The sequence below is a fragment of the Mytilus edulis genome, chromosome 10, assembly GCF_963676685.1.
Source record: "Mytilus edulis chromosome 10, xbMytEdul2.2, whole genome shotgun sequence".
NCBI classification, from domain to species: domain Eukaryota; kingdom Metazoa; phylum Mollusca; class Bivalvia; order Mytilida; family Mytilidae; genus Mytilus; species Mytilus edulis.
This window is the reverse complement of record NC_092353.1, coordinates 29,854,966-29,879,579: the sequence shown is the minus strand read 5'-3', so window position 1 is coordinate 29,879,579 and position 24,614 is coordinate 29,854,966. Positions and strand designations below refer to the sequence as shown.

General features: G+C 32.9%; 1 protein-coding gene and 1 long non-coding RNA gene across 3 annotated transcripts; both read right to left on the bottom strand.

The window, feature by feature from the left end:
• Positions 1-2,443: 2,443 nt before the first annotated feature.
• Positions 2,444-8,032, bottom strand: LOC139490856 (3 beta-hydroxysteroid dehydrogenase/Delta 5-->4-isomerase type 6-like). Of its 2 annotated transcripts, XM_071277932.1 has the most exons (5): positions 7,844-8,032; positions 7,340-7,503; positions 4,386-4,550; positions 3,286-3,498; positions 2,444-3,013 (listed from the first exon to the last, which is right to left on the bottom strand). In XM_071277932.1, exons 2-5 carry the CDS (start codon positions 7,485-7,487, stop codon positions 2,457-2,459), a joined length of 1,083 nt encoding a protein of 360 aa, XP_071134033.1. In that variant the 5' UTR covers positions 7,488-7,503; positions 7,844-8,032; the 3' UTR covers positions 2,444-2,456. The 2 variants fall into 2 exon arrangements, with proteins under 2 accessions (XP_071134033.1, XP_071134034.1); XM_071277933.1 differs by lacking the exon at positions 7,844-8,032 and having other exon boundaries at positions 7,340-7,832.
• Positions 8,033-19,045: 11,013 nt separating this feature from the next.
• Positions 19,046-20,855, bottom strand: LOC139490855 (uncharacterized). Its single transcript, XR_011656428.1, has 2 exons — positions 19,736-20,855; positions 19,046-19,199 (listed from the first exon to the last, which is right to left on the bottom strand). It is a non-coding gene; the product is annotated as an uncharacterized lncRNA (long non-coding RNA).
• Positions 20,856-24,614: the final 3,759 nt, after the last annotated feature.

The following is a 24,614-nucleotide window of genomic DNA, read 5'->3' as shown; positions in this document are numbered from 1 at the left end:
TTCTTTTCCAAAAAATATATTTCCCAACATCATTGTTGATTGCGTTATAATTTAAGTTACAAATTTTAAACTGATATTAGAATTTACACCAAAAATTAGATGTTCTCCATGTCTATTTTAAGTCAGTAATTGAGTTTGACCATGTCATCTCAGGTTTATAGAATCGAATGATATTTGTTTGTTGATCATGTGATAATCTGCATTGATCATGTGATAATCTACATTGGTCATGTGATAATCTGCATTGGTCATGTGATAATCAGTGTGGAATGTTATTTATTGATGTGAAAACACCTATTTGTTATCCTATGTATATATTGTACATAAATGTTATATTGTGTAAATAGGAGATTTTAATGTAAAAGTTGTTGATTGGTTGTCATAACGTGTAAGATATTTGATTCTTATTGAGAATTAAATAAACAAGAAACCTATGTTTTATTGGTTTTTTTTGTTTTTTTTAATTCACAATACGTTTAATTATTGACATAATTAAGTCAATAAAAGAAAGAAGATACAAAAAAGGGGGTGTCCAAGAAAGAGGAACAGACAAACCATTCACAAAATACAACTTTGAACAAAAAACCACACAGAAAAAAACATAATTGTGCAATAGGAAACATCATATAAACCATGAGAGAAGAAAGGTAATCTAGAAGTTTCTGCTCCGGTTGTGAGGCACATCATATCCTTCATGGCAAGCCAAAAAAAAAACTGCTTAAACATCACAATATCACAAAGGATTAGCTGAATTAAATGGAACCTCTGCTTACCCTTCCAGAGCACCTGAGATCACCCCAAGTTTTTGGTGGGGTTCGTGTTGCTTAGTCTTTAGTTTTCTATGTTGTGTCTTCTGTACTATTATTTGTCTGTTTGTCTTTTTATGTTTAGCCATGGCGTTGTCAGTTTATTATTATCTATGAATTTGACTCTCCCTCTGGTATCTTTTGTCCCTCTTTGTGTTATCATGTGTTATAATAGTCATTAAATCATTTTTCAGATATTAAGTGAGTGTCATTCGTGTATTTTTAACAGAGAATGCATCCTACTAGGGTTAATTTTGTGATTCTTGAAATTTGAAATACTATTTGGAAAGAAGAATAGATGTATCTTTTTCTAGATTTCATCTCACTGAATTTGGTTCCAGTCCATGTCGGTGTAACAATCTCAGTGATCACTACCATGATACTTGGTATATGGTCATAGCAAGAGAAAATTCTCTTTAAAATAAGTAATTTGTATTTTCTTTATGACATAATACAAGATTATATCTGAATGATTTTATCATTCAATGAATTTTGATTTGAAATAGATCTATGAGTCTCTTTGCTAAATTCATGGACACATTTTCTAAACTTGAAGTAATTAAGTATTATTTAGAGCTGGACATATTGTATAGATAATGGTCTATTGTTGAAGGCTATGTTAATCTCTAGATGGCTTGTGTCATTTGTAGTAGTTGGGTCACTGTCTTGTTGAGGATTACATAACATCTCCTTCTATTCAAATATAAGAAATTTTTTATTGGTTTTTGTTAAAAGCCGTCAACATATTTTATTCTAACAAAAAATCTTTAGAGAAAAATACTTATAAATTGTGTACAATTTGGTATCAATTATGATTAATATTTGTTATATCAGTTTGGTTTTTTTAAAAGACCACCAGGATAGCTTAAAGCAAAACTTTGTAGTTTTTGCTAGTTACATATATTTAAAGGAGAATCTTGAAGAGGCAGATTATCTTGCATATTCATATTCATAACATAATATAATCTGAAACATGAACTGATTACTGTACTTCAGCTTTTGTAGAACTGAGTATAGATAGGCGTCTTCAGGGGGGCTCGGGGCCCCCTTTCGTGGGAAAAATTTGGTTGATAATATAGGGAATCACTGAAACGTGAGTGGAGAGGGCCCCCAATACAAAAAGTTCTGGATCCGCCACTGGTATATACAGATACATGTTGTACTATACTGTTGACAGTATGTACCAATAGTCTTCAATATATAAGGCACCTTCAATTCTAGATTGGAAATAGATACTGGAAAGGGTAAAAATAATGTTCACACAAATCAGTATCATGATTTTATTTCAAAACTCAATAGAATAGATGAAGCTTTTAACAACTGCAGATGATAATTACGAAAACTTGCATAAAATTGAAGTCTGAATAGTCGATAAAGCAGTGTTGTAAGCTAAATATAAGAATAAGACAATTTGGAATGATTGCCAATGAGACTACTCTCAACCAATGAGACGACCAATAGACACAAAAATTAACAACTATTGGTTACCATACAGCTTTCAACAATGAGCGAAAACCCATACCTCATAGTCAGCTATAAAAGGCTCCAAAGTGACGAACGTAAAACAATTCAAAGAGAAAACTAATGGCACACTTTATGTACAAATTAATGAACGAAAAACAAATATAAAGTTTGAATAAACTTGAATTTTCATTTTAATTTGACAGAAGCATAGTACTTGAGACTTCTTGAAATGCTTTCCTCTGGAGTATAAACAGGTTCATACCCTAATTGGTCTTGAGCTTTCCTCCCACTGAAATATAGATTCATGTTTATGTACTTAATACTGCAACTAACAACAGGTAGACTGACTTTGTGTATAGGTGCTAATATGTATAATATCCATTCCAATATCAATACAGGATAGTACACTAAAGAGTGTGGAATTTTGTACTTTGACAGTTGCAGATGTCTCGTCTCTAAGAAGATTCTCATGAATCTAAAGGTGTTCTGGACAGGTGTGTTATCAGGTATAAAGAAAACTTCTCCACTGTTGATTTTATTTTCTCTCAAAGATTTGTCTGCACAGATAAATGCCCATGCTGAATTTCCGACATAAGTCTGTTGAAATTTTGCAGTTCCATTTCCCACTTGGTAAAGAACATTCTTGTTTGCTTTTGCTGATTGAAGTCCATTTGTTACATAGTATGGGTCTAACTCACCATACATGACATTGGCTCTTAAAATAGCAGTCTTTAAATATCTTCCTGAAATATTGAGATATAGCTAATGGCAGATTAAAAGGTAAAAGTTATCAAAGAAAACTTAGTAAAGTGTTAAATACCATAGTAATCGAACAGATGGTCCTGCCTAGTACATCTTCATTACAAATTCAATTGCGCAATCAATACAAGAAACGTTTGGAACATTGTAATGATATCGTACTGAAAACAAATTAAGTCACTAAGATATTAAATAGTAAAAAAAAAACCTGAGGTAGATGAGTTTTATAAATTCAAAAAACATTTTCTCAATTTACCGTTTTTACATTTTTGTCCACTGGCTTTGCGAACAAGACATTCTGCTCTATACTTCGACTCTGGATATCCCGGGAAAAGAAATGATTTCGGGATGGGTGCTGTTTCATCTCCATTGTTTATGGCATCGTGACCTATCACTACATCTACAGTACTACAGAACACTAAACGTTCAACATTAGTATCTAGACAGCTTTGGATGATATTTTGAGTACCTAAAATACAGAGACAAAACGTAAACATTACAATCCAGGCATCTACATTCTCTTTTAGATTTTAAAGTTAGAAGTTGTTGTTGATGATATTTAGTGGTGAGAGCAATTAAACTTTAAAAAATGTCTAGACTCAAACAAAATTGCCATTGATTGGTATTGGAGTGTGATCGTTTTCCAGGAACATATATATATCGACGTTATATATAATGTTCCCATGTTTTCTAAGGTTTACCAGCTGCAGGTGTTTACTTGTTAAACCTGTCCTGCTGAGGTACATCCCCGTTAAAATTGACCTAACAGATTATAGATGAAGTATATATATTACACCTATTGTTTAGAACAAGAATCCACACAGCATTAAAAGATATATGTTTTTTTCTTACAAATATATTCTGAATCCCAAATTGAGTGAAAAACAAAAATCTGTTCAAGCAGACTGAGGACAGACCTTGAAAAAAAATTTCTGAATCCAGATTGTCCCCATACCTTATAGTGTTAAATAAATTTTGAGCAAAATAATTTGATTTGAAGCGTTTAAAAAACTAAATAAAATTGTTTGCGCTATGAGCGAGAAAAAAAAATCTGACTCAAACAAAAAACATAGATCCCACACCACCCATCCCCTTTGACGTTATGTGGTTGTCTCCTTAGCAGTATTTTGATTGAAAACTCATCATCTCACCTCAACAATACTATAAGATGCTTATAAGAAATATAAAAGGAAAATCGAACATCATTATGGTCAACATTAGATCACACAACGGCAAACATACAGGTTTACATCATATTGGAATAACATATTTTCTATTATTGAAATCTTCGAATTGATAATATTAGAGCCTTGTATACAGTACATTTAAACAGCTAGAAAACTCAGTCTCACAAACCTTGTACGTTGATTGCTTCCATTGCAGGAGTGTCTGGGAATGTGCCAAAGCTTATAAGTCCAGCTACATGTATTACACTCTGGCTTCCTTTGATAGCTTCAGTGATAGTGTTTATATCTGTGATACTCCCTTGGTGCATGCTGACTGGTACATTTTCTTCATAGCCTGTATGAAACATTAAAATTGTTTCACATCAACTTTCTTATTTAATAATTTTATTTTATCGACCTGGTGACTATTATAACAACTAATCAGGAGTATATAAAACCATATATGTATATACACCAAACACATTTTTGGTAACAAGCCGTAACCGCATCAATTTAATCCTGATGGAACTATCATATGCTTTAAACTATAGTGTATAAACAAAATTATAACAGAAAAACATAATTGTGTACCAAAATAGATGCAAGTTTTGTTTGCAGAATGCAGTAATAAGATCAAAATTACCATAACGCTTACATGCAGAGACAAATTCAAGAAAGTCGTTGGGAATGTACTTTCAGGATATATCAGCAAAATAAATAAATCATAACTATACAAAACTCCAAACGTCTGTTGCAGTGCTAGATATAATTAATAAATGTTAAGAAACTAAAACAATGTATCTATTCTTACAATATAATGTGCAATAACCAAAAGCTTACTTAACACTTTCGTTTATCAAAGGTATATTTTTATGACAAAAAGATGAAAGATACCAGGCTTTTGATTTAGGTAACTAAATATTTGCTTGACTGTATACCTCCTTATGGTGATTTAAATTAAATGCCCAAAGTTCATCATGTATGCTAAAATTTGAAATGTTCTTGTATGATCGATGCTATTTCTATTGTTTTACTTTTGAAATGAGGAATCATTTAGACAAACATCATGCCTTTAACATACTATCAGATTATTACATGGCATTTTTCATATCGCATGTATTATCAGCCCTAGGTTCAATATCAGCCCAAGAGCCGCACGGCTCGAGGGCTGATATTGACCGAGGGCTGATAATACATGCGATATGAAAAATGACATGTTATGATCTTTTTATCATATGCTTCAACAGTAGAGAAAAATAACAGATTCATATATTGATCCTTTTACGTGGTTCCCGAAGTTTAAAGAGTAAAAGAGTTCACGGCCGTCGGGCCCAAAATTTGATACATTAAATATGAAACCTTTCTATCATATGCCTCAGAGAGAGAGAGAAAAAAAAACCATTTTAATATGGACGAATCGGCAAAAAAATATTTCAACCTAATGATCATTGTTTGGAAAAGTCAACTTTTTAAAGAAACTTTCTAAATTATGTTTCAGAAAAACTTTAAAAATGCATTTATTAAATAATTTTTTTTTTTTTTTATTTTTTTTTTTTTATCATTTTAAACAATATACTTTCCAGTATTCAAATAATTGTTTTGTACACTACTTTGTAATGTTTTTCACTGAAAATGTAGCATTGAGGTGTATTTTCCGGAATTGGCCGAGTATTACCGGAATGCCATGTGATAACGTTACGGAAAGGCATGTGATAACAATCGAAGCATGTGATAAACTTTTCATATCAGCCCGCTAAGCACCAATTCGAAAAATATGGAATTTACGTCAATTTAATGCTATTATCATACGGTAAAATTTATATGTTATTTAGTCTAAGTATATGATAAACTGTATTATTAAATGATATGAGCAAATAAGCCCTAATACGGATAAATCAGCATGTGCAATACTAAAAACGTTTCACTGTCGATATAAATCAAGATTTATTATTAAATGATATGAGCAAATAAGCCCTAATACGGATAAATCAGCATGTGCAATACTAAAAACGTTCCACTGTCGATATAAATCAAGATTTAATATTGCTCTTCGAACAGGGCCAATACGGAAAAAAACAGGGCCAATACAGAAAAAAGCGGGAAAAAAGCCGTATTAGCCCTAGGGCTAATACAGGACGTTCACTTCCGGTTTTCAATTTTCTTACGCCATTACTTAACTCTGGAAGTATCGTTATGCATAAAAACATTGGTATAATATTTTTTAAATTAAAGTCATAAAACAAACAGGTAAAATGATGTGCAATGTTTTGTAATGTCTTAAAGTTTTGAAACGGAAAAAACAGGGCCAATACAGAAAAAAGCGGGAAAAAAGCTGTATTGGCCCATGGGCTAATACGGGACGTTCACTTCCGGTTTTTAATTCTCTTATAATCATTTAATAAAAGTGTTATGAACTGGCTGTTTCTGTATTGGCACTGGTATAGATTCTCGGTCAGCTGTATTGGCCCTCGACCCTACGGGTCTCGAGGCCAATACAGCAAACCTTGAATCTATACCAGTGCCAATACAGAAACAGCCAGTTAATAACACTATAATATTGCTCTTCGAACAGGGCCAATACGGAAAAAACAGGGCCAATACAGAAAAAAGCGGGAAAAAAGCCGTATTAGCCCTAGGGCTAATACAGGACGTTCACTTCCGGTTTTCAATTTTATTACGCCATTACTTAACTCTGGAAGTATCGTTATGCATAAAAACATTTGTTTAATATTTTTTAAATTAAAGTCATAAAATAAACAGGTTAAATGATGTGCAATGTTTTGTAATGTCTTAAAGTTTTGAAACGGAAAAAACGAGGGCCAATACGGAAAAAAGCGGGAAAAAAGCTGTATTGGCCCATGGGCTAATACGGGACGTTCACTTCCGGTTTTTAATTCTCTTATAATCATTTAATAAAAGTGTTATGAACTGGCTGTTTCTGTATTGGCACTGGTATAGATTCTCGGTCAGCTGTATTGGCCCTCGACCCTACGGGTCTCGAGGACAATACAGCAAACCTTGAATCTATACCAGTGCCAATACAGAAACAGCCAGTAAATAACACTATATTACTGTATTACTTCTCTGGTTCAAGTTCTACATATTTTAAACATATCTATAATACTTGGCAAAGAAATATCGTACATAGTAGGTTTTTATGCTGAACTAAATCTAGTACTCTGATTTCTGACACGTAATTTGTTCTTTCCTGCAACATCTTGACTATGTGTTGCCCCAAGAATCCGGATCCACCCGTCACAGTTATGATGTCCATATTGGTTCTGTTTTCCATGGCTAAGTGCAAAGATCTAGAATAAAAAAGTGGATAATAAATTTATGCATTTTGGTGATGAACATTCAAAAGCACCTTTGAGTCAAACAATTAATATTCATAGTGTGATCAAATAGTAAAACGGTCCTACATGTATTTATTAGATTTGACCTTTGTCATTACTTTGGTACATCGTCTACTCTGGGAACAGTATATCTAATGTCAATATATATGTTCCTGGTCTACATTTACGTTTGATAGAGTATTTTTCTCCAAAACCAATCTTTGCATAAATGTTACTTAGGGTACATTCAATTATGTTTTATTTCTTCGGATACATCGTTAATGGATATTTTTAAGCTAGTTGTCAAAGGTACCAGGATTATAATGTAATACGCCATACTCGCATTTCGTCTACATAACACTCATCAGTAACGCTCAGATCAAACTAGTTATAAAGCCAAACAAATACAAAGTTGAATAGCATTGAGGACTCAAAATTGCCAAATACGGCTAAGGTAATCTATTCCTGGGATAAGAAAATCCTTAGGTTTTCGAAAAATTCAAAGTTTTGAAACAGGAAATTTAAAAAAATGACCATATAATTGATATACATGTCAACACCGAAGTGCTGACTAATGGGCTGGTTATACACTCGGGGACGAAACGTCCACCAGCAGTGGCATCGACCCAGTGGTGTAAATAGTTATCAAAGGTACCAGGATTAATGTGTTTGAAAAGTGTAATATAGTTGAATAAAGATTCATGATACACAAATTTTATATTCCCGTTGTCAGATTAACAAAAATGACAAATGACCATTTACCTAGCCTTGGTGATATGTTTACCAATTTTGTTCTTTGTTATAATTAAGAAGCCAGAAACCTAATGGAAATGTATATATCAGTACCAAGGTCATTAGTTGATTTCTAATAATCATCAGTTCCTCACCATGTGCGTGTGTTACAGAACCACTCGTTTAAACATAACCATTTATGGAACACGCTATACGATTACACGACCATCCTAATGTCTTTTTATTTACCTACATTTGTAGATTGACCAGAACACTATCAAAAATATCTCGTTCTCGCACTGACGTGCACATTTTGTGTTTTGGTGCGTTTTTTCAAATACTTGAAGCAGAAGGTCTACTATATTTGGTGTATGGAATAATTGTAATGTGTGTATGTCTGTTTGGCAGGTATAATTTGACCTTGGCCTCATTTTCATGGTTCAATGGTCAATACTAAGTTTTTGTATTTTGGTCTGCTTTTTCAATTACTATTGGCAATATGAAATCTATATTAAGTGTATCGAACAATTGTATATCTCACATTGACTTCATCGTCATGGATCTTGGAAAATGTTAAGTGATACTTGTAGTATCATCTTTATCTTTAAGACATTCAACATAACATCAATGGCAAGGCGAGAAACTTCAGCATATGTACTGTTGTTTTTTAATTATTTCAAAATAATAAAACTGTAGCTATGTCAAAATATAGTTAAAGGTGGCAGCTTCCTTTCAGTCATTATCAAGTTTTCCTTGAGAACGTTTAATAAAAGGATCGCCATTATCATCATTTCATGTGACATTATCATTTTGTTCTAAAAAAAAAAGAGATTTTTATATGATAATATGTTTTTTATTTTGTTGTCTAGTTCAAATATTTAAAATCAATAAAATCTTTGACTATTTTTTTTTGTTTTGTACTGTTATCCTGTCATGTAATGTTGTCATTTTAGCGGTATTTTTAATATTGCCACTTAGAGGTTGTTTGACAAGCCATGAAACCAGGTTTAACCCACCATTTTTCTTAAAATGTCGTGTACCAAGTCGGTAATTTAGCAGTTGTTGTTAATGTATGTTGCTTTGGCGTTTGTTTTTGTTGTGCTTCATGGCGTTCATTATCAATGAACTAGTATATATTGTATAGGGGCCAGCTGAAGGACGCTTCCGGGTGCGGGAATTTCTCGCTACATTGAAGACCTGATGGTGACCTTCTGCTGTTGTCTTTTCTATGGTCGGGTTGTTGTCTTTTTGACACATTCACCATTTTCAATCACAATTTTATTCAGTGTATCTGTTGTGCCGTTGTTTTCCTCTATAGTTGAAGTGTTTCTTCCGGTTTTAGTTTATAACCCGTTTTCTCTCAATTGATTTATGACTTTTGAACAACAGTATACAATTGTTCCCTTTATTTAAGTATGTTTGCCAAGTGACAAACAAAACAAAAGTTGCAGTGAGTGTCCTTTTTGGCTGCAACAAAACGATTTTGCATTTCTGACTATGTAACCAACTTTAAGTGCTCGAAAATGGTAGAACTTTTTAATTTTTATTATTTTTTCCTGAAGATTTACACAAGATTTTCTTACCTAGAACCAAAATTAATAATATATTGCCCTTTAAAAGCAAATAGTTCGTTTTGGTAATGAATATCTTGCAATATGATTTTTTTCCCCATATTCGTGAATTACTTTAATTGGTACCGTTAATTTTATTATATTCTATTTTGTCCTGCAATACATAGGACTGAATTACATGATGATTTTTTAGAATGTATAATTTGTTTAATTCTATTAAGTTTGTTATACCGGTATGGCTCTTATGTACTAAAATTTCCCTTATTGCAAATTACTTTCGGATTTTAACAGAGCGACTTAAGCTTAATTTCAGACATAACTTTTCAAAACTAGTTTTACATGGTTCTGACATTGTCGTTTATCTGAAAGAAAATAAACACAAAGAAAAGTGTTTTTGTGCTAATCTTTAGTATTCTTGAATTTGTATTTTCTCAAATTTTGTATCCACAAAAATTAAAATGTAGTCTTGTAAATTCAGTAGACACAGGACATTGACAGTTAACTATTAACTTTTAGGTTGAAAGGTATCTCCCCGAAAGATAAATTATGTTATACTATTATAAAAGAATCTTACATTGAAGATTGTATAGAAGTAAGGGAATATTCGGGCACGGTAAAATCTAGACTATATTGGATAAAAAGGTCAATATAAATGAATGAAAATAACGTAAATAGGTTAAACATCTATTCTCTATAAAATATAGCACATAGTTAGTTTTACAGTTATAAATATATAGATTCCTACACTGCGACAAGTGTATTACGATATTTCTCCACTCGAGACAGTTAAATTTTATTATTTAAAGAGCGAGGCTTGCCGAGCCCTTTAAATAACTAAAATTTAACTGTCGAGAGTGGAGAAATATCGTAATACACGAGTTATAGTGTCTTATCGGAATCTGTTTCTCTAATAATTTTTATCCTTCTTTTTCATAGACTGGTTCGCCTGTCTAGATCAATGTGCATATTACATATTTCATATATCAATACTGCAAAACTAGCTATTGCCAAAAATAAAAATAAAATATCTAAATCCTCATTTTTTGGGTAGATCTTTCTTTTTGTTTTGGTAATTATATTTATAATAAATATTTTTACATGTTATATACATTCAATTATTTTTTGAGAATACCATTTAAATGCGCTTATGGGTTACATTGTCGATCTTTATTGTAGCAGACGTTCTTCCATTCAGCTGTATTCATAATAAGGAAATTCCTATGAAACATCCGGAATCTCCTGCGCGACTGGTTGCGCATTAAATAGTTCAAAAAAGAACTAAAATGGCGTTGGTCTCCACCTGTCTATATATAGAACAAGGTGATTATATATAGCGGGATCCCAGTCTATCTTTTTCAAAGATTTTCAGAAACTTGTGTTCTTTATATTCCACGTCATCAGGCATTGTCGTCTTTTTTCATGACGTCACAATAGGAAAATTCAGAAGAAAACAAAACATTTAGACGTCATAATTAAATTCCAACTAATCATTTGCCGAGAACAATTTTTTCACTAGTGAGGAGAAAAATATAGATTCTTACACTGCAACAAGTGTATTACGATATTTCTCCACTCGAGACAGTTAAATTTTATTATTTAAAGCGCGAGGCTTGCCGAGCGGCTATTGGTACTTTACGGAACGGAACGGAACGGAACGGAACGGAAAAGAATTTCATTTAAGGTATCCAAAGGGGGCATTTATCAAAATTTCGAAAAATCTTTAAAACAAAACAAACTTTAAAATTTCTGTGTTTTACGGGTTTTCCATATACAAATAACACAAATGTATACTAAATCTCATCTTCACAGGTGAAATGTGTAATAATGTATAGCATCGGGAAATACTCTGTAGATGAATATGTCGGATTGTCCTGATAAATTATCCTGAAATTAACGCATTTGCAAGTCATGCATTATGATATCTAGACTGACCTCACGTCGTCCTTGATTAGAGACAGTGATCAAGTTGAATCTGATTTAAACTTATTAATTTATTTTTCCGTTCCGTTCCGTTCCGCAAAGTACCAATTGCTCTGAGGAATTGGTATTTAACGGAAAAAACGGAAACAGACATCTTTAATGTAATTAAAGCTGTATGATAACAAAAATTGTCTGACACCTCTTTTTGCATGAGTGGTATGTGTTTTAGATAGCATTTTCGACTTGATCAATAATAAAAAATTTAACACAAAGGCAGGTTACACAAAAAGTCTTTCTCCTTCCATCGGTAATTATATTTTAAAAAAAGAGGCCTTCAACAGCCCGTTCCGACGATGATTAGAGACAGTGATCAAGTTGAATCTTTATTAAATCTTTTAATTTATTTTTCCGTTCCGTTCCGTTCCGCAAAGTACCAATTGCTCTGAGGAATTGGTATTTAACGGAAAAAACGGAAACAGACATCTTTAATGTAATAAAAGCAGTATGATAACAAAAATTGTCTGACACTCTTTTTGCATGAGTGGTATGTGTTTTAGATAGCATTTTCGACTTGATCAATAATAAAAAATTTAACACAGAGGCAGGTTACACAAAAAGTCTTTCTCCTTCCATCGGTAATTATATTTTAAAAAAGAGGCCTTCAACAGCCCGTTCCGACGATGATTAGAGACAGTGATCAAGTTGAATCTGATTTAAACTTTTTAATTTATTTTTCCGTTCCGTTCCGTTCCGCAAAGTACCAATTGCTCTGAGGAATTGGTATTTAACGGAAAAAACGGAAACAGACATCTTTAATGTAATTAAAGCAGTATGATAACAAAAATTGTCTGACACCTCTTTTTGCATGAGTGGTATGTGTTTTAGATAGCATTTTCGACTTGATCAATAATACAAAATTTAACACAAAGGCAGGTTACACAAAAAGTCTTTCTCCTTCCATCGGTAATTATATTTTAAAAAAGAGGCCTTCAACAGCCCGTTCCGACGATGATTAGAGACAGTGATCAAGTTGAATCTGATTTAAACTTTTTAATTTATTTTTCCGTTCCGTTCCGTTCCGCAAAGTACCAATTGCTCTGAGGAATTGGTATTTAACGGAAAAAACGGAAACAGACATCTTTAATGTAATTAAAGCAGTATGATAACAAAAATTGTCTGACACCTCTTTTTGCATGAGTGGTATGTGTTTTAGATAGCATTTTCGACTTGATCAATAATACAAAATTTAACACAAAGGCAGGTTACACAAAAAGTCTTTCTCCTTCCATCGGTAATTATATTTTAAAAAAGAGGCCTTCAACAGCCCGTTCCGACGATGATTAGAGACAGTGATCAAGTTGAATCTGATTTAAACTTTTTAATTTATTTTTCCGTTCCGTTCCGTTCCGCAAAGTACCAATTGCTCTGAGGAATTGGTATTTAACGGAAAAAACGGAAACAGACATCTTTAATGTAATAAAAGCAGTATGATAACAAAAATTGTCTGACACTCTTTTTGCATGAGTGGTATGTGTTTTAGATAGCATTTTCGACTTGATCAATAATAAAAAATTTAACACAGAGGCAGGTTACACAAAAAGTCTTTCTCCTTCCATCGGTAATTATATTTTAAAAAAGAGGCCTTCAACAGCCCGTTCCGACGATGATTAGAGACAGTGATCAAGTTGAATCTGATTTAAACTTTTTAATTTATTTTTCCGTTCCGTTCCGTTCCGCAAAGTACCAATTGCTCTGAGGAATTGGTATTTAACGGAAAAAACGGAAACAGACATCTTTAATGTAATTAAAGCAGTATGATAACAAAAATTGTCTGACACTCTTTTTGCATGAGTGGTATGTGTTTTAGATAGCATTTTCGACTTGATCAATAATAAAAAATTTAACACAGAGGCAGGTTACACAAAAAGTCTTTCTCCTTCCATCGGTAATTATATTTTAAAAAAGAGGCCTTCAACAGCCCGTTCCGACGATGATTAGAGACAGTGATCAAGTTGAATCTGATTTAAACTTTTTAATTTATTTTTCCGTTCCGTTCCGTTCCGCAAAGTACCAATTGCTCTGAGGAATTGGTATTTAACGGAAAAAACGGAAACAGACATCTTTAATGTAATTAAAGCAGTATGATAACAAAAATTGTCTGACACCTCTTTTTGCATGAGTGGTATGTGTTTTAGATAGCATTTTCGACTTGATCAATAATACAAAATTTAACACAAAGGCAGGTTACACAAAAAGTCTTTCTCCTTCCATCGGTAATTATATTTTAAAAAAGAGGCCTTCAACAGCCCGTTCCGACGATGATTAGAGACAGTGATCAAGTTGAATCTGATTTAAACTTTTTAATTTATTTTTCCGTTCCGTTCCGTTCCGCAAAGTACCAATTGCTCTGAGGAATTGGTATTTAACGGAAAAAACGGAAACAGACATCTTTAATGTAATAAAAGCAGTATGATAACAAAAATTGTCTGACACTCTTTTTGCATGAGTGGTATGTGTTTTAGATAGCATTTTCGACTTGATCAATAATAAAAAATTTAACACAGAGGCAGGTTACACAAAAAGTCTTTCTCCTTCCATCGGTAATTATATTTTAAAAAAGAGGCCTTCAACAGCCCGTTCCGACGATGATTAGAGACAGTGATCAAGTTGAATCTGATTTAAACTTTTTAATTTATTTTTCCGTTCCGTTCCGTTCCGCAAAGTACCAATTGCTCTGAGGAATTGGTATTTAACGGAAAAAACGGAAACAGACATCTTTAATGTAATTAAAGCAGTATGATAACAAAAATTGTCTGACACTCTTTTTGCATGAGTGGTATGTGTTTTAGATAGCATTTTCGACTTGATCAATAATAAAAAATTTAACACAGAGGCAGGTTACACAAAAAGTCTTTCTCCTTCCATCGGTAATTATATTTTAAAAAAGAGGCCTTCAACAGCCCGTTCCGACGATGATTAGAGACAGTGATCAAGTTGAATCTGATTTAAACTTTTTAATTTATTTTTCCGTTCCGTTCCGTTCCGCAAAGTACCAATTGCTCTGAGGAATTGGTATTTAACGGAAAAAACGGAAACAGACATCTTTAATGTAATTAAAGCAGTATGATAACAAAAATTGTCTGACACCTCTTTTTGCATGAGTGGTATGTGTTTTAGATAGCATTTTCGACTTGATCAATAATACAAAATTTAACACAAAGGCAGGTTACACAAAAAGTCTTTCTCCTTCCATCGGTAATTATATTTTAAAAAAGAGGCCTTCAACAGCCCGTTCCGACGATGATTAGAGACAGTGATCAAGTTGAATCTGATTTAAACTTTTTAATTTATTTTTCCGTTCCGTTCCGTTCCGCAAAGTACCAATTGCTCTGAGGAATTGGTATTTAACGGAAAAAACGGAAACAGACATCTTTAATGTAATAAAAGCAGTATGATAACAAAAATTGTCTGACACTCTTTTTGCATGAGTGGTATGTGTTTTAGATAGCATTTTCGACTTGATCAATAATAAAAAATTTAACACAGAGGCAGGTTACACAAAAAGTCTTTCTCCTTCCATCGGTAATTATATTTTAAAAAAGAGGCCTTCAACAGCCCGTTCCGACGATGATTAGAGACAGTGATCAAGTTGAATCTGATTTAAACTTTTTAATTTATTTTTCCGTTCCGTTCCGTTCCGCAAAGTACCAATTGCTCTGAGGAATTGGTATTTAACGGAAAAAACGGAAACAGACATCTTTAATGTAATAAAAGCAGTATGATAACAAAAATTGTCTGACACTCTTTTTGCATGAGTGGTATGTGTTTTAGATAGCATTTTCGACTTGATCAATAATAAAAAATTTAACACAGAGGCAGGTTACACAAAAAGTCTTTCTCCTTCCATCGGTAATTATATTTTAAAAAAGAGGCCTTCAACAGCCCGTTCCGACGATGATTAGAGACAGTGATCAAGTTGAATCTGATTTAAACTTTTTAATTTATTTTTCCGTTCCGTTCCGTTCCGCAAAGTACCAATTGCTCTGAGGAATTGGTATTTAACGGAAAAAACGGAAACAGACATCTCTAATGTAATTAAAGCAGTATGATAACAAAAATTGTCTGACACCTCTTTTTGCATGAGTGGTATGTGTTTTAGATAGCATTTTCGACTTGATCAATAATACAAAATTTAACACAAAGGCAGGTTACACAAAAAGTCTTTCTCCTTCCATCGGTAATTATATTTTAAAAAAGAGGCCTTCAACAGCCCGTTCCGACGATGATTAGAGACAGTGATCAAGTTGAATCTGATTTAAACTTTTTAATTTATTTTTCCGTTCCGTTCCGTTCCGCAAAGTACCAATTGCTCTGAGGAATTGGTATTTAACGGAAAAAACGGAAACAGACATCTTTAATGTAATAAAAGCAGTATGATAACAAAAATTGTCTGACACTCTTTTTGCATGAGTGGTATGTGTTTTAGATAGCATTTTCGACTTGATCAATAATAAAAAATTTAACACAGAGGCAGGTTACACAAAAAGTCTTTCTCCTTCCATCGGTAATTATATTTAAAAAAAAGAGGCCTTCAACAGCCCGTTCCGACGATGATTAGAGACAGTGATCAAGTTGAATCTGATTTAAACTTTTTAATTTATTTTTCCGTTCCGTTCCGTTCCGCAAAGTACCAATTGCTCTGAGGAATTGGTATTTAACGGAAAAAACGGAAACAGACATCTTTAATGTAATTAAAGCAGTATGATAACAAAAATTGTCTGGCACCTCTTTTTGCATGAGTGGTATGTGTTTTAGATAGCATTTTCGACTTGATCAATAATACAAAATTTAACACAAAGGCAGGTTACACAAAAAGTCTTTCTCCTTCCATCGGTAATTATATTTTAAAAAGAGGCCTTCAACAGCCCGTTCCGACGATGATTAGAGACAGTGATCAAGTTGAATCTGATTTAAACTTTTTAATTTATTTTTCCGTTCCGTTCCGTTCCGCAAAGTACCAATTGCTCTGAGGAATTGGTATTTAACGGAAAAAACGGAAACAGACATCTTTAATGTAATAAAAGCAGTATGATAACAAAAATTGTCTGACACCTCTTTTTGCATGAGTGGTATGTGTTTTAGATAGCATTTTCGACTTGATCAATAATACAAAATTTAACACAAAGGCAGGTTACACAAAAAGTCTTTCTCCTTCCATCGGTAATTATATTTTAAAAAAGAGGCCTTCAACAGCCCGTTCCGACGATGATTAGAGACAGTGATCAAGTTGAATCTGATTTAAACTTTTTAATTTATTTTTCCGTTCCGTTCCGTTCCGCAAAGTACCAATTGCTCGGAGGAATTGGTATTTAACGGAATCAACGGAAACAGACATCTATAATGTAATAAAAGCAGTATGATAAAAACAAGTCAGACCCTTCTTTTTTGAATGAGTGGTAAGTGTTTTAGATAGCATTTCGACTGGATCAATATTTAAATAAACAGCTGCGCCATGAGCGCATGATACGCCCGTCGTCTTGTGAAAAAAACATAAATCTTTTTTGAATAACACAGGGTTGTACAGGATGTCATGCTTAGTATATCCTGACTCATTCCTTATTCCCGCCCAATAGGAAGATTGTACAAGATGTATTTGGAAACCCGACGCAACATTAGCCTGTTAAGTTTTAAGCAATAGAGATACAGCGCAACATGTGAAAAAAAACCTCTTTTTTTACAAAATCTCAATAACTCGAAAATATAAAAATGAATCATCACCAAAAAGTATACAGATCTTTAGATTAATATAACAAAGAAGTGTGTAAAGTTTTAAGCAATAATCATAAATCGTTTTTGAGATATGGTGCGACATGTAAACCCCCCCCCCCTTTTTTTTTTTACAAAATACTCAATAACTCAAAAATGACATTTTGAATCATCACCAAAAAGTATACAGATATATTAAGATTAATATAACTAAGAAGCCTTTGAAGTTTTAAGCCATAATCAAGAATCGTTTTTGAGATGCGGTGCGACATGTGAAAAAAACACACCCCTGTTTTAGTTACAAAGTGCCATAACTCAAAAAGTTGTAATCTTATTTTCACAAAAAAGTATACAGATCATTTGACCATCATAAGAAACAACTATGTTAAGTTTCAAAAAATTTGGATAAGTCGTTCTCAAGTTACGGTGCAACATGTTTACACCAGACAGACGGACGGACGGACGGACGGACACTGGACATTTGTATACCATAATACGTCCCGTCAAAATTGACGGACGTATAAAAAATAACACAAAGACAGGTTAGACAAAAGGTCTTTCTACTTCCATTGGTAATTATAAATTAAAAAAGGGGCCTTCCGAAGATGATAAGAAACAGTGATCCCCATTTCCATTCTCCATTTTTTATTAGAAACAAGGTCTCATAAATATTAAAACATATGTTTAAAATATATCTTCATAAAAATATGAGCACTAAACACTGGTTTACACTATAATAAAAAAATGTTTGCAAATTGTTAAAACATTTTCGGATTTATCAAAGCACCATAAAAAATGGTAACTCCTTAAAAGTCATAAAACCACAATAATAACTGCTGTTAATCAAAGTATTTATAAAAACTAAAAGTCTGTTCTGTTACAAAACCTATAGGCAAAGGTCTTACTATAATATCAGCGGGAAATTTCGGTTCTAGAGGTGCATTCCGTATTTAATCTGCATGGGCGGATGCAGGAATTTTCGAAAGAGGGGGTGCTAACCCAGGTAACCCAGGGCAAAGGGGGGGGGGGGGGGGGTGCAAAACATATGTCCCGATACAAATGCATTGATCGGCAAAAATAAAGGGGGGGTGCGCACCCCCGGAACCCCCCCCCTGGATCCGCCACTGAATCTGTTTTTTTTTCTCCTATCTCCTGATGACAGCTGGTGTGTCCGTAGATATTGTTTAAATTTTCTATATTTTCACTTTTTAATTAGTTTACCTGCACAATGGCGCAGAAGCAATATTTATTTTTTGGCGCAAATGAAAAACTACAACTTTTAAGAATTGGCGCAAAAGCAATGCGTACTTAAATATCAATCGACCGTGCCCACAAAACGATTGTTCAAATTACGAATAGTTTCAGCTTAAAATCCATGGCACTCTAAAATGTAGATTTTTTAAATCACATAAATTCCATATCGATATACGTATATTTGGATCTATGCAATATGTTTATCTGGACATCAGCATGCTAGCTGTAATGACTCCCATCTATTCTTTGCGGGCATTAAATAATGGACTTCATTAAAGATAACCGTTTTATTTATTGTCATATAATCCACTCTATTAACACAATGTAGCATGAATAACAAAGGTATGCTGGTGTTCAATGAATGATTACAAATGATGACAGGTAAGTATAACTCCAAACTGAACGTGAACATCAAACGGTAAAAAGCTGAAAGAACAAATAAAAACTCAATATAAAACCTATCAATCAAAAAGATTTGCCAAAACATACAAAAATACAAAGTTGGCTTATGACACTAATTGTGTTCCATACATTCACATAAAAAATACAAGTATTAACAATATATCAAGTTTGTAACATAACTGTGAGTCAAAACTGGTGTGTTCAGCTTTTAATGTGTTGAAAACTCGACAAGTATCAAACATTATGTATGCAAATTATGACACGAATTGCTTTCCATACTTTAAAAATAACGAAATGAGGGGGGTGCTATGAATCATACAAAAATTACCAAAAAGGGTATTTGAATGTTTATAGAACATTTTTATAGTGTAAATGTTGTATCTGTGTGTTTACAAGTAATAACAAACGGTTGTGAAACAATAAAACAAATAATCTGGTGAAGTGGCATATTTGTCATCATTGTCATTTATCCAACGTTTTATACGTCATCAAAACACAATACATGTTATATATGTTTACAATAAACAGTTCTTCAAATTGTCAATATGCTATAAACGTACACTGTGCCGGAATCTGGCAGATATATCAATAAATGATGCTGAATCATCAACGTGAGCATGTAAATAAGGGGAAATTACAAAAGAGGGGAAAGTAACAAAGAAGATAGTAAATGTAAGTCAACTTTCGGAAACATCATGAAATAATTACGGACGAGTCAGTACACTAGCTTAGTTCCGTCATTTCAATAACATGGATGGCAATATGTTTGATTGATCTAACCATACGTTAACCAGTGTCCTTTGAATACAGTGATCATGCATGATGTGAACATTTTTTTCTATAGACATAGGTAGATTTGATTAATCCAAATAATATAGGTATAAAGCATACCGGTGTCCATGCAATTCATAATGCAATACAACAATATATAGAAATAAATTATGTTTTTTTTATGAAATGTATGTGCTTATGCAACATTATCAAACTGCTGTAATGCATTAGTTATAAACTTTGAAAGAACCGATGACTTTTCATTCGTTTTTAAACTCAAATGTACTTAAATAGCACATTTTAAACCGTAAGAAATTGGTTTATCTCTCGAAAAAACCTGAACTGTTCTCGAAAAAACCCGAACTGCTCTCGAAAAAACTTGAACAGATGGAAATGAATATACCCTTAAAATTGCCTTTTAATTACAATAACTAAAACTTTTGTTATAGCATATGTAAATGTAAGGATATAAAGACATCATGTGTGCATGCTCTTTGAAATTTGCATTGGTATGTGTATAGAAATTGCTTTTTTCTATATTTTGGCATAAAAGCATTATTAGGCCAAATCAAACTTTTTTAACTGCAAAGTATGTATGGTTGGCAACATCCTTTCATCACAAATACTTACTTAACTTGTTTGATCTTGTAAATTTAGTTTAAGCATTTATTTTACGTGTTACAGGAAAACATGTCTGTTTGTTTACATTTTTAGTCATAATCTCTCGAAAAAAACTGGACGCTCTCGAAAAAACCCGATCTCAACCGGACACTATACCTACGGTGGTAATACTGATACGTATTATTACATATCAGTAAAAAAAATCTACAAACAGTATGTTAATAAAGAGTTATGAAGTAAAATGTACATGGGACAAAATCACAAAAAATACATAGAATAATACAAATTATCAATGAATAGGTGTTATATGTCAGTTTGGTATGGTCAAGACGTTTGGTAAAGATAACATCCTTTTAAGAGAGTTATCTCGCCTTAACCAGTTATGGGGTTTTTCGTATTGCGGATTGCATTCCGTATTTGTATGATATGTTAGTTGATTTGTTCTCTTGATTTATTGTTACCATTCCATGTAGATGTGTTTTTGAAGAATAGAATTTATTAACTTGAATATTCGTTTATTATCTATGCCAGAAAGGAGCATTAAACAGGGCTTTACTTGACAGTGGATGTAGAGTCTGCAACAAAAAACGAATCATAGTATATTTTTAGCATTCTTTTAAACACATACAGTAGACGACTTTAGTTTTAATACCGATTTTGCCGCAAATACTAATATTCTCTTAGAAATCAAAGACGGTTACTTCGAAGTCGATAATAGGGCTATCTTAACTATAGTTATCGTAAGTGTATACTAAGATAGCCGTTAAATTGTTAAGATAACCCACGAGGGGATTGCAGATACTCTCTTATCACCATCGTAATCTTCTTGTAAAGCGTTTTCTCTTAAATGAAACTTAAGATAGGTTTTCATGATACAGGGGCCCGCGGTAACAAGAAACTTCTCTTAAAGTCTTCGTAAGTCATAGTTTACGATTACACAAAGAATGCATTAAGGGTCCTTTTAAGAGTGTATCAAAAAGCATTCTATTTTCGTTCTTTTCTTTCCCATAACTTCGTTTGATAAAACCCTTAAAACATTCTTAGTCTAAGCGCACTTATTAATTTTCGGACTTATCCGACAACGTTTTCTTTGAAATTCTTTGATTTACATGTTAGTTTGTCCCGAAAAAATCTAGTGAAATGTTTGTATCGTAGGGCTATCATGACTAGCAGTGACACGGACAGTGAATTAAATGTATGCAATTACTTTTGCAAATAATCTTACATGTTTTCAATTTGTTTCTTAATCCGTTATAAATCAAGAGGACTTGAGCGGCCAAGCAATACACGTACAGTTTCATTCCCTGACATTCCTCATGTGTAAGATAAAGGTCATTTTCATTCTAAGATAGGTTGATGTGTGGGTAGAACCACACTTACATTAAAATGTTTTTTCACAAGACGACGGGCGTATCATGCGCTCATGGCGCAGCTGTTTATTTAAATATTGATCCAGTCGAAATGCTATCTAAAACACTTACCACTCATTCAAAAAAGAAGGGTCTGACTTGTTTTTATCATACTGCTTTTATTACATTATAGATGTCTGTTTCCGTTGATTCCGTTAAATACCAATTCCTCAGAGCAATTGGTACTTTGCGGAACGGAACGGAACGGAAAAATAAATTTAAAAGTTTAAATCAGATTCAACTTGATCACTGTCTCTAATCATCGTCGGAACGGGCTGTTGAAGGCCTCTTTTTTAAAATATAATTACCGATGGAAGGAGAAAGACTTTTTGTGTAACCTGCCTTTGTGTTAAATTTTGTATTATTGATCAAGTCGAAAATGCTATCTAAAACACATACCACTCATGCAAAAAGAGGTGTCAGACAATTTTTGTTATCATACTGCTTTAATTACATTAAAGATGTCTGTTTCCGTTTTTTCCGTTAAATACCAATTCCTCAGAGCAATTGGTACTTTGCGGAACGGAACGGAACGGAAAAATAAATTAAAAAGTTTAAATCAGATTCAACTTGATCACTGTCTCTAATCATCGTCGGAACGGGCTGTTGAAGGCCTCTTTTTTAAAATATAATTACCGATGGAAGGAGAAAGACTTTTTGTGTAACCTGCCTCTGTGTTAAATTTTTTATTATTGATCAAGTCGAAAATGCTATCTAAAACACATACCACTCATGCAAAAAGAGTGTCAGACAATTTTTGTTATCATACTGCTTTTATTACATTAAAGATGTCTGTTTCCGTTTTTTCCGTTAAATACCAATTCCTCAGAGCAATTGGTACTTTGCGGAACGGAACGGAACGGAAAAATAAATTAAAAAGTTTAAATCAGATTCAACTTGATCACTGTCTCTAATCATCGTCGGAACGGGCTGTTGAAGGCCTCTTTTTTTAAATATAATTACCGATGGAAGGAGAAAGACTTTTTGTGTAACCTGCCTTTGTGTTAAATTTTTTATTATTGATCAAGTCGAAAATGCTATCTAAAACACATACCACTCATGCAAAAAGAGGTGTCAGACAATTTTTTTTATCATACTGCTTTAATTACATTAAAGATGTCTGTTTCCGTTTTTTCCGTTAAATACCAATTCCTCAGAGCAATTGGTACTTTGCGGAACGGAACGGAACGGAAAAATAAATTAAAAAGTTTAAATCAGATTCATTTTGATCACTGTCTCTAATCAAGGACGACGTGAGGTCAGTCTAGATATCATAATGCATGACTTGCAAATGCGTTAATTTCATGATAATTTATCAGGACAATCCGACATATTCATCTACAGAATATTTTCCGATGTTATACATTATTACACATTTCACCTGTGAAGATGAGATTAAGTATACATTTGTGTTATTTGTATATGGAAAACCGTAAAACACAGAAATTTTAAAGTTTGTTTTGTTTTAAAGATTTTTCGAAATTTTGATAAATGCCCCCTTTGGATACCTTAAATGAAATTCTTTTCCGTTCCGTTCCGTTCCGTTCCGTTCCGTAAAGTACCAATAGCCTGCCGAGCCCTTTAAATAATAAAATTTAACTGTCGAGAGTGGAGAAATATCGTAATACACGAGTTATAGTGTCGGAATCTGTTTCTCTAATGCTTTTTATCGTTCTTTTTCAAAAATTTTCAGAAAATTGTGCTCTTTATATGCGACGTCATCAGGCAAGGTCGCCTTTTTTCATGACGTCACAATAGGAAAATTGAGAAGAAAACAAAACATTTTGACGTCATAATCAAATTTCGACTAATCATTTGCCGAGAACAGATTTTTCACTAGTGAGGAGAAATATTTTTCTCACACCGGTCAGGAAATGTGAAAATAGCACAAAAATTAGAGAACTATTTTTCTCACACCGGTCAGGAAATGTGAAAATAGCACAAACATTATAGAAGATATGTCAATAAATGATGTATGATGTTAATACCGTTTAAAACAAGAGGAGCAATATGATATTGAACTTCTATTATCAAACATCAAAGATTGTATTTCTTTTGTAGAAATGTCAGTGTTAAAATGTTACAGGTGTCAGCTGTTTCAATTACACTAACTAAATAATAAACTTTCGAGCTTACCTTAAAGAAATTGATTTTAAGGTTGATAGTATATCTTTATGAGCAACGTGCATACGTAAAATATTCATATCTCAAACACAACTGAATCAAAGGCGCTTAAGAATTAATCACGACCGCTTAGTAGGAAGCAAAGATGGCATTTGTTTTTAATCAGTATTAAACATTTAGACATGAATATAGCACCTGAACTCGTTCAAAACAATGACAATACCATACTGTTTATTGATTTAATCAATGTTTGTTACACGAACAAAATATCATGAAATGTCTGTCTAACAGAATATTTTGCAGTTAGGTTAGGTTCATTTAATTACATTTCCTCCTTTTTTGTGTTTCTAGAATTCGTGTTGGGACTATTTCAATGTTTGATAGTTCCCTATATAAGGCCGCTTATTTAGTTCTATATTTTTATTCATCAAAAATTTATGGTTCAAATTAAATAAACACTAAAAAAAATCAGAAACACTTATTCTAAGCATTTGAGATCCTAGGATGTATGAAT